This window comes from Pelodiscus sinensis, unplaced genomic scaffold, assembly GCF_049634645.1.
Source record: "Pelodiscus sinensis isolate JC-2024 unplaced genomic scaffold, ASM4963464v1 ctg117, whole genome shotgun sequence".
Lineage (NCBI taxonomy): Eukaryota > Metazoa > Chordata > Testudines > Trionychidae > Pelodiscus > Pelodiscus sinensis.
Genome location: NW_027465911.1, coordinates 125,427 through 141,322, shown reverse-complemented (window position 1 = coordinate 141,322; position 15,896 = coordinate 125,427). Strand labels below are relative to the sequence as shown.

Below are 15,896 nucleotides of genomic sequence, written 5' to 3'. Positions count from 1 at the left end.
CTAAGCTTTCGATACAGTCAACAGAGTTTTTGAGGAATAGCCCTGTACTCTCTAAGCTGTCGAGAATGGTTCATACAGATCATGTGTCTGTTCCATGCAAGTGCTCATCAGTGGAGAAGAGGGTGACTCTTCTGATGCATTTAAAATCTCAAATCTAGTGAAACAAGATTGCATACTTGTTCCATTGCTATTCAGTTTTGTCCTCAGCCATGCCACAAGGGACTTGGTTCAGGGCATATCCACTACTACCTTGATGGCTCCCTCTCCAAGACCAAGTTGCTCAAGAGACTTCCCTTGATGGCCCACAGACGTGACACTCTTCAGTCGTTGCTGATAGGTTTTCTGATGCGTCCTAGCTCTTTGGCCTCACCTTCACTATCGGGAAGACAGAGGTGTTTCTCCAACCAGCACTTCATTCCAATGTCCCAGTTCCAGCCATCTTCATCCAAGGCACAACATTGAGAAATGTGTATCAGTTCAAGTATTTGGGCACCATAATCTGGAGTGTTGGTTTCCTTGATAAGGAAATTGCATCCAGAATTAGTAAAGCAAGCCAGGCCCTTGACTCACTCGAGTAAAAGTCCTTAACCAACACAGCATGTGTGTCTCCACTAGACATGTTAGATAGTGTGTAATTGAATAGTTGTGTAACCACATCAACTTTTAGCAGTTACACAACTATTCAGTGTTACCAGCAAAGGTGGACTAGTAAACGAAATGTAATGGGGCCTGCTCTTATTAGATGTTAAAATACCTTTGTTCCCAGAAGGAGGTCCGGCCTGGAAACCACCGTATCTGTCACCGGCAGATTTACCCCCAGTCCCGTTGAATAAACACGGACACGTATCAGATTTAAATTTAAAAAGGTATATTAAAATACAACAGGCAAATAACAACAAAACACCGAACTGATAACCCAGCCCCTCACCCTCTGAAATAAAAGAATACAAGAGAGATGACTGAAAGCAGAATGATATACAGTACTTAGTCCGTCAGAGGCAGCTTTGATGGGCAGGACCTTCTACTCTTTAGCTTAAGGCAGCTGTCAGGAACACTGAGGCGTCCTTGAGGGAGTGAGAGGCGCTCGGTACCACGGACGGACACGCAGTTTGTGGGTGATGTCAGAGCGGTTCTAGGTGCCCTGAGGACCTTCACTACAGCAGGTGCCGAACGATGTTGATGCTCTGTGAGTCCCGATGTAGGGAGCAATCAGGTAGCCAAGGCTCACTATTACTGGGCTATCGCCACAGTGTGGGTCGAAGCACCCTGAGGGTGGCAGGAATGGAATGGGTCGATCTGTCAGCTCGACTGGGCCTTCACCACGGTCTCCCGACTAGAGGTCTCCTCCTTCCGCAATGGTGTAGTAAAACTGCCGGCCCAATCTCCTCAGGATTCTGGGTTTTATAAAGTTCAAGGTGGGGAAACTCTAAGCATCTCTCGTGCAAAGCAGGGTGTAGGGCTGGGTGCAAAACTAGAGTCGGGTGCAAACTTTTGCACTGTGTGCAGCACGGTGGTGCAGTGTGCACAGCCATGTGCCGTGTGCAGATGGTAATTTTGGCGGCAAAAGCTTTTCAGGTTCCCATTTTGAATTGTCCCTCAGTCCACAAACTCCATTTTGAATCTGTTATCTATAGATGTTATGTTGTCCATATGGTACACTGTTCAGGGTTAACAATAATTTCTGGAGGCCAGTAGCCAGTGCACTCCAGGCGAGCCCTTGTGCCTTGGAGGCAGCAGGGCAGGGTGCCAGCAGCCTGTGTCTGCAAGAGCCCCGAGGTCCCTACGGACCGAGCAGCCTGCGTCCTCGGGGAGCTCAGCCCTCTGTGAACAGAGGCTGCTTCATGGCAGCCTCCCCTAGCCCTCCTCCCTCCTCTGATAGATGCAGCAGCATGGGCAGGCAGAGCTGGTGCTTGTGGGGAGCCAGGTGGTGCTCGGTGGGAGGCAGAAAGGGAGGGGCAGGTGGCTCGCCACATTTATTGGCTCCCACCTGCTTCCCACACCCACACTGCTGATAGAGAGGCAGCAGCATGGAAAGGCAGGCAGCTCTATGGGAGCCGATACGTGCGGCGAGCTGATTTCAGAGCTGGCTTCCTGCATCTACCAGCTCTCGCCTGCCACCCTCACCCACTGTGCTGCTGCCTCTCCATCAGAGGCATCAACGCAGGGGTGGGGATGGGCAGCTCCATGGGATCCAGTGCTTGTGGGGAGCTGGCCTAAAACCTGGCTCCTTATGGGTGCCAGTTTCCCCCTTCCCCACCTTCCCCAGCTGCCTCTGATACAGAGGCAGGAAGCGGGGGGGAAACATGTATAGTCGACAGGCTTATTGGTTAATCGTGAAGTCATCTACATGTTGACATCTCCACTAGGGATGTGATTGGTTAACCAGTTACCTGGTGGGCTGGAGGACCCCCTCCTGTTTGCTGTGAGCAGGGGGCCTGCTCCATACCTGCAGAGCCTGCTGCGGGTAGGGGTGATCCAGCCTAGCCAGAGCAGCCCCCACTCATAGCAGGGGGGCCCCTCCAGCCCAACTGGGTCAGAGTAGCCTCCCTGCCTGCCCCTGATTATCTGGGATATTACATCACCAAAATGAAGATTTTACAGTGTAGTAGTTCTAATAGCCTGTATGAATCCGAGACTTGGACTCTTTATATACGTTAAACAACGTGAGCAATTTCATCTGTGCTCCCTCTGCTCAATAAGAGCATTTGCTGACAGAACTTAAACGGAAGAAGCGAGCTGTGCCCACGAAAGCTCATGATACCAGCTACATTTTTTGTTAGTTTCTAAGGTGCTGCTTGACTATTTGTTGTTTTTAAAGTTTTTTCAGTTATAGACTAACACAGCTACCCCTCTGAAACATTTGCTGGCAAGACCGGGTAACTAGTATTATGGTCCTTGAGCGAATGGACACAGCCAGTGTTGAGGAAATGCTACTGAGAGCACGATTTAGGTAGACTGGACATGTCAGCAGAATGGAAGACAACCCTGCTCCCCACACAAGATCTGTTTTGGGAGACAGTGAAGGCAAGAGAAAGATGTCCTCCATATAAGCACTTCAAAAATAACCTGAAGAGCAGTCTCCGGTTAGCTGGCATTAGCCTCAAAGAACTCACTGGCATATAAGGAATGGCCAGCATGATTTTTCAGTAACTGATCATGCCAAACCAAACTCATTTCCTCCTTTAACGGGTGTACTGGCTTACTAGGTGTGTGCACAACTTGTTGAAGGACCCCACTGAAAGAGTAGTTATCAGTAGTTCGCTGTCCAATCTGGGGATGTGTATCTGCTAGAGTCCAGCAGGGGTGAGTCCTGGATCGGGTACTAGATTTTCAGTAATGACTTAGGTAATGGAATGGAATTTGTATAAAGTGAAGCCCTGTTGAAAGGGCTTGCAAGCACTTTGGAGAATAGTCTTAGAAAGCAAAATGATCTTGAGAAATTGGAGAATTGGTCTGAAATGGAGATGAAATTCAATAATTAATGACAAGTGCAAAGTACTACACTTAGGAAGGAAAATAGCAAATGCACAAGCCAAAAAGGGAAGCAGCTGGCTGCGTGGTAGTAGTGCTCAGAAGGATCTGGGGGCTAAAGGGGGATCACACATTTAAGATAAATCAATAATGGGATGCAGTTGTGAAAGACTAATATGACCCTGTGGTGTATTAATAGGAGTGTTGTATGTAAGACCTGGGAGGGGAACTTGATACTGGTGAGGCCACAGCTGGGAGCATTGGGTCCAGTTCTGGGTATCACACTTTGGGGATGATGTGGACAAACTGGAGACAGTTCAGAGGAAGCCAGGACAAATGAAAAAAGGGTTAGAAAACCTGACCTATGAAGGGAGGTCTTTTTAAAAAAAAATTACGTTTAGTCTTGAGAAAAGAAGACTGTCTTGTTACAGTTTTCAAACATGTTATCTGTTCATCACTCTCTTTCTAATAACCTTCCTCTGTCCACTGAAGGTAGGAGAATCCTATGGAAAGGTAGAGATAAGTCCGCCCCCGTCCCAGGCTTTGGAATCTATGGAGAGGACATTTTGTATTATACAATCATTATTCATTGTCTGGTTCTAATGTTGTGTGCAAAAGCTACGATTTCCCACAGCAGAGTTGGTTATATTTCCATGATGGGCACAGTATTTCCTATACATAATGTGTTAAAAGTGTCTTGGGCTGGAAGGCATTATATAACTGAGGGAGCCTAGGAAGAAAAAGGAAAAAAACTCTGTTGACTTGTTGGCCTTGGAACTTGGTCCTCCACTTTTGATCCGGAACCACTTCTTTAGCTCACTTTGTAGATGGTTATATTTGTTTCTAGGATAAATGCATTGAAGGATACTTGATAAACTGGGAGTGTTTTGGTGAACTTGTGAAACTTACGAGCTTCATTCATTTTCCTTTTAGATTTTTTTTCTTCTCCCTCCCAATGTAAAGTAAGCTTGTATTCTCTGAAATGGCAACAACTGGCCAAACGCAGGAGGGGGAGCTCAACCGGTGTCACCTACGCAGTATAGGCCGCAAAGCTTCTGTCTCCGGTGTTGCAGAGATTATCCAGTGAGTATTCTGTCAGACAGCTCTTGGGCTGCTCTGCTTAAGAATGAATACTGCGTGCTAGCATTTGTATTTTACAGGCTGTGTTCCATGTTAAATACAAGTGGTGATGATTTTATGAGACTACTAGGAGATGATTGTAACGGTGCGAGTCTGATTTGGTAGAATATGTTCTTAGTTTAGTTTAACATTATTAATAGTAGCTTTTATGTTTTGATTGGCTTTATTTGAGTTTGAAACTTGTAACTCTATATTTTTGTAGTTGTATTAAATGTCTATCTATAAGCAATATGGGTTCCAGAACCTTGTAAGGGCCAGGATTGGACACCAGCTGATCAACCTAAGAGCCAGACCAGCGTTCCTTACAAATCTTTAGTTTTCACATCTTGTTTGGGCAGTTTTGACTTTGCTACTTGGAGTATTTAAGAGAAAAGTCTTGACACTGTCTGTGCAGTGGATTTTTGTTGATTATTTCCCCCCAGATGTATAAGCTTATTTTGTATAAGTCGAATGTCTCGTCTTTTCTGTTTTCTGTTCCCAATTTCACCATGTTCCTTTTGTATTATGATTTCTGTTCCCCCAGTGGTGTTCGACGACTCCTCCTACGTTTCCTGTGAATTTAATGTATTAGCTGTTCACTCCTCTTTTTTAGATCATTGATAAAAATGCGATATAAAATCAGTTGAAATGTCATGTTCACAATACTCTGTGGACTTCTTCAAATGCAGAGTACCTCTTGTTTCCCTCCTCACCCGTTGGGCTCTTTTAATGTATGTTAAGTTGGGCATCCAAAGATTAAGACTCCCATAATCACAGGTTGCTTTTGGAAATGTGAGCACGTGTTCTCTGCAACCACTCCCTCCTGTGCTGAGTTAATTTTGCTCTATATGTCTTCTCTGGTAGCAACAGAAAATGACAATACGTTATTCCAACTGTCATTCAGTTGATGGACCTTGGAAATTCTATTGCACCTATTTGAAACACTGAGATGTGTTGTGTTGTCTTCAGCTTCTTGTGAACATATTGCTTTCCATGAAATTTTGACTTCTGCAGAAGAAGCTATGGTACAGAGAAAAAGAATCTGACTTTTTAAACTTTGTTTAAAGTTTTTTTAAGGCAGTTACCTTGATTGGAAGAAACAAAGATGTTGTGGACTATTTCATCAGTTGTCCAGTTTCAGAGAGAAAAGATTACATGTCCCGGACTCATGCCAGAGTGATTCGAACCACTAATACTTACAGACTTGTGGATTCCAGTTTGACGGGCGTTTATGTCAACGATGTTAGAATCTGTGGTGAGTTTAGAAGGAAAACGTTCAAGGGCATCCTTGTGTATCCCTCTTTAGGATCAGATGCTAGGATATACATATGTATTCGATACTTATTTAACGTTTATATTATAGCTTCTTTATTGAATGAAGTAATACATCCAATAATAGTTCTGAACTTTGGAAAAGAATGGTAAACGTGTAACGATGTATATTGTGTTCGTTGTACATTTTCAGGTTCAGTCATCTTGCAGGAAGGAGATACTGTTACCTTCGGACACCCTGCAGGGAATGATATCAAGCCTGGAACACAAGTTCGTCAGCCAAATTCAGAATTTTACTTTCTGGTATGTTTTATTCCTTCTTTAAGCTGTTGCAAGAGTAGCTAAAGCATGGATTCACGTTGTTACACAGGGCAGCTTGTGGCTACTCTCTTCTTAATAGAAGGCAGGCCCCATTTTGATCCAGGTGTTTTCATTTCCAGCTGGATGGGGGTAGCTGTGATCTGATCCATCTTACATTAGATGGATGTGAGATGCTGATGTAGCCCTTGTGCTGCTGGCAGGGTCCCATCAGCAGAGACTTCTGTTCTAAGTAGTGATACTGAAGAGAACTCCCAGAAGCTTAGTATCCTGGTAACTTGGATTCTTTCAGTACACCAGTAGCTCTGTTAATGCTACAGCGTCTGGGAATGGGACATATACTTAAAGGTTACTGCAGAAAACTAACTTGCATTCAAATTAGAAGACTTGAAAAAACTTGACTTCCTGTAAGTCTGAAAGCTGACATCTGTTAATCAGCAGTACATGATGCATTTGAAAAGGAAGTAGGCCTCCTCGTTTTAGTCTCCTGGACCTTGAATTCAAATAAGGCTGTGTTTCAGATAAACTTCTTGCACTTCTGTTTCAGTTTGAACATTGTTACTGTGGGATCGATCAGCCGCAAAGTGCCTGTAGAGAAATGAAGAATTTGCCACCACAGGTAAGGGGGCAAAGCAGGGGAAAAAGAAATTACTGGCCATATTGAGGGTATTTCATGTGACAAACAAGGATCCTTTTCTCAGCAAAGAAAACCAACAGTGGGAATACGGGAAATGCTTTCTGACCCCCTGAATCGGTTTCCCTGCTCGTTTCAAGAGTCATGCTGTTTGCGTTCAATACGCAAGTGCAAAAGGTTCAGACAGATAAGATCCAGGCCCAGTATGGTTTACATTTTAGACAAGATATAACGAATGACAACAACAAACCAAATGGAGATTTGGGGAAGGAAAGACAGTGGTTACAGAAATGTCATTCTGGTTTTTTACGTGCAAGTCTTGAAGATTGTTATAGTGAACACATCATATAAATGAAAAAATAATAAATACCTATTGTCTGTATACATTCCTGGATCCTGCCTTCACCAAACACTGCTCCACCCTTCCCTCTACCTCTCCCCACTTGCTGAATTCCCTCTGATCACTCCTGCACCCCTTCTAAATACTTTCAAGGGTGCCTATGATGGCTAGACAGAATGAGAAATAGGTGCTACTGGAACTTGTACCCGTTAATAAAAACCAGCCCTGACTACACTTGGAGGGCAATACATTTCAGTATCTCAGCCATAAAACTTGGGTCACCGGCTACGTATGGAAAAGAAGGCTTTTTATACGCCCTCCAGTCACAAACTGTGCCTCCATAACGTGCAGTACTTTAGAAGGGGGAGTGGTAGTGGGTGGCAGTGGTAAAGAGGGCTTAAGTATATATGAAATGTCAAGTCAACCATGCCATGTGGATTTCTGTTTTTACACTTAATATGTGAAACCAAAGTTCATTCCTTTTCAGTTACTTATACTTAGCATTTTGTGGTGCTGACTCTTATCTCCTTTGTACAGATTCAGTTACCACTGCTGGCGGCTCCTGAAACCCCACAAATGTACAATTCAGTTTTGGAGTTCGAGAAAAATGTTGGCCTTCCCATTATATCCCAGCTGATACAGACGTCTCACATAGTCCCAAGTAGTGGAGCTGAATCTAAATCTAGCACATGCTATGGTGCTGTGCAGCCTTCTATGGTCACTGTGAGTCTGCCATTAACACCAGCTGGTTCGGTGTTGTCTTCAGCTAAATCTTCTCTGTGTAGAAATCCCTTTAATGTGACTTCAAATAAATCAGAAATGCCTCCAGCATCTACATCAACTGTTGCAATACCAGATACGTCACCTGATTCTCAGATTGTACGTTCTGCTTCACCCGAATATGTCCATGGGAATAGTTCAACAGTTACCGCAGAGCCTTCTCAGCAGAGTGTCTTTGAAATTGCACAGTCTTGTTCGTTTCAGGAAAACGGTGCAAGGAGAGCAGAACTGGATAATTCTGACTTTTTCTGTGTGAAACCAAGTGAAGACCATGCACACTCATCAGGAAGCATGCCACAGTTTTACAGACCATTCCTGGATGAGAGACACGCCAGTGGTGAAATAGAGAGACAACCTCCTGACGCAGTGTGTTATAATCTGGAACCTTCACCACCTTTTCCTCGCTCTAGTGATACCACAGACACATGTGACAGTAGCCAACATGGAAGAACAGTTGTCAGAGCTGGTCTTCCCGATAACAGTCTAGAGCTTTCAGATCCTTTTCAAATAGAAACTGGAAGCCACCTTGATCCCAAGACACTAGCTGCTGTAGCCAGTAAGTCAGTGCTTGGAAGTTGTGCAAACGCTGATGATGACGAAGAGCCGATAGAGATCGACATTATTAGCAGCTCTAAAGAAACAGCTGAACACGAAACTTCTGAGAGTTCAGAAACTGGCATTCAAGTGCAAGTCAGAGAAGTGATAAATGAAGCTGTGAAAAGTGCTCAGGTGCCATCAGTCAGTGATTATGCGGAGAATTCAATGGAAAAGGAAAGTTTGACGGAAGAACAGAATGAGTACGTGTTGGAGCAGCATCCTGTTGACGTTTGTATGTATGGAACGCCACATGCTGCTGCAGCTGTTATTGGTGCTGAGACTTGTGAATACCATTCAAAGAGAAAGGGCCATTGTCACGTAAATCGCCTGTCAGAATCAGTTACTGTTGAAAATTGTTTGGAAAACAGTGACTGTGTGACAATAAACAGAGTCCCAGAAGACATTGCTCTGGGTAGAGATCCAGATAGTGGGTTTCCTGCAAAAGAAGTAGTGAGTCCAAAGAAGCTAGTGAATGCAGCTGATGTAGAAGAGCTGGATTTGCTTCCTGAAACTGTTATGGCCATAGACGGAGCTCAGGAAGCAAGCATGCCATTTGTGCCAGACTCAGAATGTCCACATAGTGTTTGGCATTCTGAGATCAAAAACGAGATCTGCAAAGATGAGCTGACTTCAGTTATAAAGGAAAACAGCCTTATGCCAAATGAGAAAGCAGTACAAGAAAGTATTGATATTGTAGAAAGGGACAGCTGTCCCTTGGCTGACAGAGAGTTGGAAACTCAGAAGCCTGACACTACTGTAGACATTCAAGAAGGAGCTGACCCTAACAATGATAGAATCATGACTATATCAAACAGAGAATTGGGACTACATAGAGATCGTGTTTTTGAGGATAAGATGCAAAATGCTTTAGATCAGGACTACGCGCCTTCAGACACTGGGATATTGACCCTAGACTATGAGGACTCTCATAACATTCTGACAACGTGTGCAGCAAAAGAAATGTCTGCTTGTGAGAGTGCTGTTGGTTCTGCTAAATCCCAAGAAAATGAAAATGACCGTGTCAGCGGAGTCGCCTTATTCCAGAGCTGTGTTACGGAACAAGTTGTCTCGAGAGCCAGTGGAACAAAGATTGTCCAGTATCTGGATGTGCTTCATCCAGAAGAGGAGGAATCATCAATGGATTCTCATGTGGTAGTGGATGGGCTTGTAACCAAGATACTGAAAAACAATGCAGAGCCCACAGCACCCAAGAACTTGCCCTCATGTGCACAATATATCTCAGATTATCATGTACATTCTCCTTCTAAGGACCATATCCTATCTGAAGATACACACTTGGAAGATGTAACTTATGATTCTTCCTGTAATTGTGTGCCGTCATCTTCTGAATCTTTGCACAGTGAAATTTCCTCACTCCAACCATCTCCAAAGGAAGAAGAAACATGTAATTCAGAGGCAATTGTCAAACCTTGGAGTAGAACAGTGGTAGAAATGATTTCTCCTGAGTGTCCTTGCAGGTATGAAGACTCTGGAGCTTTTGCGTCTGCCAAGAGGTCCATTAGTGAAAAAGTGAACCAAGAAACTAATATCCAGCCATTGTCTCAAAATGAAACTGAAACATCTGTGAAACAGAAACCATGCAATAAGGCAAGTACTTCTCATGCCACTCTGTGTATAGAGTCTGAAGGCTTTCATTCAGACCATGAATGTCCGACTACCTCTGTAGCTACAAAAGGTGTGCCACAGGAGGTTAGTGATTTTGGTATCAATGATATACATGTGGAAATAAGTGCTTCTGAAGAGGATGAAAAGCAAGCAAATAGGAATGTAACGATGGGTAGTCATGTTGGACACGGAGACAAAGATAAGAGTGAATCAAAGATGGATTCCGTGGATACAGAAGCGAGGATATCTTCAGTTACCGATTATATTGAAGGACCATGTGCAAAAGTGGGAACTCAAAGTAGGCTAATAAATGAGAGAGAAATAAACTTACTGCCTACAGAGACTGCTGTAAGTGGAAACAAAAATAGTGTGTCAAAGAATAGTATCTGTGAGGAGGAAGTAAACGTGTCAATGGATATTAATTTGAATAGTCAACAGTTTTCAGAGCCCTATCAAAGTACCATACAACATAACAATGCAAGTGAAAATTCCTGGAAAGAGTTATCTGAACCAATGGAGTTAGATTCCATAGCAAAGAAAAAGCTTTCTTCCGAAACCTTTGAAGAAAAACCAGTATTTGTAACTTCAGGTTCTTCTCCCGATAAAGTGACACTTTTTGAAAAAACAGAGAAATTGGTAGAGGCGATAAATACTAAGCCACCGATTGATGTAGATGAAGAACTTATTGATGAGGGTCTGCTACAGGAGAGTGACTGCACTCCTGAGGGAAAGAAGTCTCCATGGAAAGAAGAGGACCAGTCATATGTCTCAATGGTTGAAAGAGAATTGGAAGAAAACACAAACACCAACTGTATTAAAACAGTTGAAGTCTTTGCTGGCCGTACTTTGGATTCCACTTCTAATGAGAGGAGTGATACTGATTGCCAGGAACTGAAAACCACTTGCTCAGTAGTGGATGATACAACACTGGGGGGGGAGCAGTATGATCAGTCAACTAGTAGCGACAATACGTTTTATGAAAAGACAGATGAAGATAACGTTGAAAGCAAAGAGAAGATGAAAATACCTGGAGAGAGACATGACTTAGGAACAGCCATTAATGATGGTATATTTGAACAAGAGACAAATCTAGAAAAGGAAGATCTAGATAAAGAGATGGAGATTGTGGCAAATGTATGTGGTGAACAAACAAATCTTAATCACAGCAGCATTACTGAAGAACCCACCAACAGGCTGAAAAGAAATACAGCATATTACTCTTCAGACTTAGAGGAAGGAAAAGCAAATGATCTTTCTCCATTATGCTTATCCAAACTTACTTCTCTAGTAGCAGAAAGAAGCTTGAACTTTAATGATTATTCCTGTTCGCAAATACAATCCCCTTACTATGAGACTAAAAGGGACATGGAAAACATTCCAGAACCTCTGAATGATTACAGCTTGCCTCAGAAGGACACCAGGAATGAAGAAGATATGAAGTTGAATGATGAAAAGAGAGTTGAGGCAGTAAACCATAAATGGAGTGTAAAATCAGTTACAGTGGACAACGAATTTAAGCACAGTGATGCATGTTGCAGTGAGTTTGATTTAGGAACATTGAATAATTGCCAAGAGGAAAATGAGAATTTGTCTGTCAGCTCTGCCCATTTGGCATTTCAACAGCAATCTGGTGCAGATGATGAACAGCAGGAGACAGATTCCCATGCCGTGGAATTCCAGCATTTGGACAGTAAAGTAGACTGGAACTCCAAAGAGGATATTATGACACAATCACTTTATCCAAAGGACTTCATCATAGACAGTGGTAGGAAGAAGCTACGCGAACAAAATATGACTACTGAAATCTTGACACTGACTGGTTTGGAGAGCAGTGATCAAAGAAGTATATACCAAGAGGAAAGTGGAATCCAACTGCAAACTTCTGAATTGGACACACGACCATGCAGTGTAGACAGAAATGATTTTGCAGTTGGGAGGCAAACTCTTACATTTGAAAAGCCTGAATCTGCTAAAGAAAATATGAATGAAAACCTCATAAAGGAAACTGAAACTGACTCAATCGAAGGGTCTGAGTCATTCAGTTCTGAGGAGCTGAATTTCTCAGCTTCAGAAGTTGAAAAGGAAAAGGAAGAAGATAACATGAGAACAAGAATTGGAACTGAAATGCAGTCTGATGGAAGCAAAATTCTGAAGGAAAGAGACACTGTTGTCTCTGATCCAAACAGTGTCTCTAGCAGCGTTATTCTACCTGCTGACCTGGACTGCAAACCAAATAAAGATCAGCTTGGCAGAGTGATTGAAACAGCTCATGTCAAATCAATGATAGGTTCAGAAAAGTCAACAGACTTGAGTTTGGAAGAAAAGAGCTATTCTCTTTGCAATGCAGAATATGATCTAAGTGAAGTTAGAATCGCTGGACCTGAAAATTGTAGTACAGGTATGGTAGTTGGTGAATCCGGTCACTTAGTAAAAAACCCAACACTGAGAGAAGAAAAAACAGAGAACCAAACAACTGCAGACTGTAATCTTGAGCCCGTATGTTTGTATAGTTCTATAGAATTTCCTTGCGTACCAGAAAGCCAGAGAGAAATGGAAGCAGTGAAAGGCTATGCACAGGTTGATTTGAATAAGGGAGATGCACATTGTTCAGGTGAACTTGTAGGAAATGTTGATTCTAATTCTGTCCAAGGCAGAAAAAATCTAGAGGAGAATCTGGAGCCTAAGAATAGCTTGCTGGATGATTGCAGTAAAGAATTAGATGTGGAGACACCATCTATATCTTTTGGAGCCCTAAAATCTGTTAAGGGCTCTCCGGTAAACGAAATGCTGACCAGTCTCTGTGCAGAAAAAGATGACATTAATCAGAAAACAGAAACAGACAAACTGGTATATATGCAGCAAGAAAGCCAAGACTGTGAATCCCTGAAATCCCAAGCAAACCTATGCCAGCCCACAGAATGTGCAAATGTTTCTGAAGGCAGTAATGAAGGTTTAAATGTTTCAGAGTCTACATTTATGAACAGGATGGGCACTTCTAAAGAGCAGAATAAAGCTCAGAATAAAAAGACAGACAAAACCAATTATTTCAGAGCACCGAAAAGACACATCGATAGAGACAAATATTCTGAAACTTCACTTTCTGAAGATGAGCAGTGCTCCCAAAAGAGAATCTGCCCTTTGAGGTCTCTTGCCATGCAGGAGTCTGTATCTGACCTGCCTAGTCCAAATGTAGCCTTATTTTCCACTCCCACTGATGTGAATGAGAAAACTCTTCAGCGCCTTAATGAAGTGGAGAAGGAAAATAGTAAAAATATTGCACGCTTGGTGAGAGAATTTTTTAAAAAAAGAAATGACTCTGAGAACTTGGTAAATGAAAACCCCAAACCTGAAATGTCTGTGCCGCCTATTGAAAGCAAAGTAGAAGACGACAGTAACTGTACGTGTGTAGGTGAAATAGACAGTGATGGCTGGACAAGGAGAGATGGAAGCAATTTACGTCTGTTGTCAAGTATTGACCCTCCGGTAAATGGAAACCAGTCAGTGAAATTAATATCTGAGTCCCAGAGTCTCCCCCTTGAAAGTCAGTTCAGGGTTAGTGAACTTGCTGCCAGTTCAGCAGATTCACAGACTGGTGTACTAGAAAAAGACGCAAGTCAAGTTCCAGAAAGCCCAAGTGCAGATTCCCTGTCTGAAGAGGAACAGTTTCAGTCAAGGGTGTGTTTAGCCTTAGATAGTAAATATTTTTCTGCTAAATCGCCCCTGACATCCCCTGACGTAGCTTCTGAACAGAGCACCAAAGCATCCGGTTTGGACTTCATATTCTCTGACTTATCGAATAGCTCGGTTGAAGGTGATCATCATTTGCTTACCCAAAAAGTAAATAGCAGGATTTCTAGTGGAGCAGGTGATGGGCTCCCCACAGGTGTTTGCAGTGACAGTTGCGATGTAGCTGGTATTGACACAGTGTCAGGTTTTTCATGCAACTCCTTAGACGCCTCAGCTGCGCATTGGAGCAGAGACACAACTATATCTTCAGATCTTGTGGCAGCAGCTAGAGAAAGCAGCCAGTGTGTTGCAAGCGAGTGGCCACAGAAGTTGGAGTCAGAAGACCATGTTGAAAGCATCACAGACAGAAATGAGCTGGCAGTACTGCACGAGGCTGAGGGAGCGCTCGATGGTGACAGAACACCTAGTCTAGAAGACTTATCCATTCCTGCGTCCCATGTGACTTCACTAACTGGAGCCAGTCCTAGTTCACCGAAGAGCATCTTCAAGGTAGAAAGTGATGCAGACCAGCACGAAGCCCCTGAATTTTGCACTCACAGCAACACGCAACATGGCGAAATCTTCGGTCTTCAGACAAAATCCGCATGCTCTCCCTGCCAAGGTAATTGTTTAAAGTGTAAGGAAAAGTACATGTGTTAAGGCAGCAGAATACATTTTGGGAAGGCATATGTTGCGGTGGCTGTAATGAATTTGGCTGTCACAGCACATGCCACATTTATCATGGTAGATAGTTCCAATTATTCAGAGAAATTATAGTTACCTGGTTTCACAGTGATAAACTTTCCTGAGGAATGTCACACATTTACAGTGCTTGGAAACCAATGTTTCCTTATCGTACCAAGTTGGAAGTAGCTTACTTGTGTTACTTTGGCTCCTGACTTTCAGTTATAAATTTAGTGTGCTTATATTTTAATATAGGCACACACTGTTCATCTTCCAGCATGCTTTTTCTTGCATTCCTTATGATGTGGTCAGAGCAGCCTGAGTGATATGGTTAATGCGGACTGAATTTGCTGAAAAGCATACAGATCCTTGAATACTAGGACTGGAAGGGACCTCGAGAGGTCATCAAGTCCAGTCCCCTGCCCTCATGGCAGGACCAAATACTGTCTAGACCATCGCTGATAGACATTTATCTAACCTATTCTTAAATATCTCCAGTGATGGAGATTCCACAACCTCCCTGGGCAATTTATTCCAGTGTTTGACCACCCTGACAGGAACTTTTTCCTAATGTCCAACCTAAACCTCCCTTGCTGCAGTTTAAGCTGATTGCTTCTTGTTCTATCCTCAGAGGCCAAGATGAACAAGTTTTCTCCCTCCTCCTTATGACACCCTTTTAGATACTAAAAACGGCTCTCATGTCCCCCCTCAATCTTCTCTTTTCTGAACTAAACAAACCCAATTCCTTCAGCCTTCCCTCATAAGTCATGTTCTCTAGACCTTTAATCATTCTCGTTGCTCTTCTCTGGACCCTCTCCAATTTTTCCACATTTTCTTGAAATGCGGTGCCCAGAACTGGACACAATATTCCAACTGAGGCCTAACCAGCGCAGAGTAGAGTGGAAGAATGACTCTCGTGTCTTGCTCACAACACACCTGTTAATACATCCCAGAATCATGTTTGCTTTTTTTTGTAACAGCATCACACTGCTGACTTATATTCAGCTTGTGGTCCACTATAACCCCTAGATCCCTTTCTGCAGTACTCCTTCCCAGACTGTCGCTTCCCATTCTGTATGTGTGAAACTGATTGTTCCTTCTTAAGTGGAGCACTTTGCATTTGTCTTTATTAAACTTCATCCTATGTATCTCAGACCATTTCTCCGATTTGTCCAGATCATTTTGAATTATGACCCTATCCTCCAGATTAGTTGCAACCCCTCCCAGCTTGGTATCATCTGCAAACTTAATAAGTGTACTTTCTATGCCAATATCTAAATAATCGATGAAGATATTGAACAGAGCCGGTCCCAAAACAGACCCCCGAGG

General features: G+C 43.1%; 1 protein-coding gene across 11 annotated transcripts in view; it reads left to right on the top strand.

The window, feature by feature from the left end:
- Positions 1–15,896, top strand: part of LOC102447370 (uncharacterized) — a 74,686-nt gene that overhangs the window by 7,727 nt on the left and 51,063 nt on the right. For all 11 annotated transcript variants that reach the window (XR_012899402.1, XM_075916607.1, XM_075916605.1 and 8 more), the window contains exons 2-6: positions 4,405–4,554; positions 5,658–5,845; positions 6,056–6,165; positions 6,728–6,799; positions 7,692–14,505. Coding sequence is in view for 10 of the 11 variants with exons in the window: in XM_075916607.1 (XP_075772722.1) it covers positions 4,454–4,554; positions 5,658–5,845; positions 6,056–6,165; positions 6,728–6,799; positions 7,692–14,505 (7,285 nt within the window). In the remaining variant the exon portion in view is untranslated. The remainder of the gene's footprint in view (positions 1–4,404; positions 4,555–5,657; positions 5,846–6,055; positions 6,166–6,727; positions 6,800–7,691; positions 14,506–15,896) is intronic.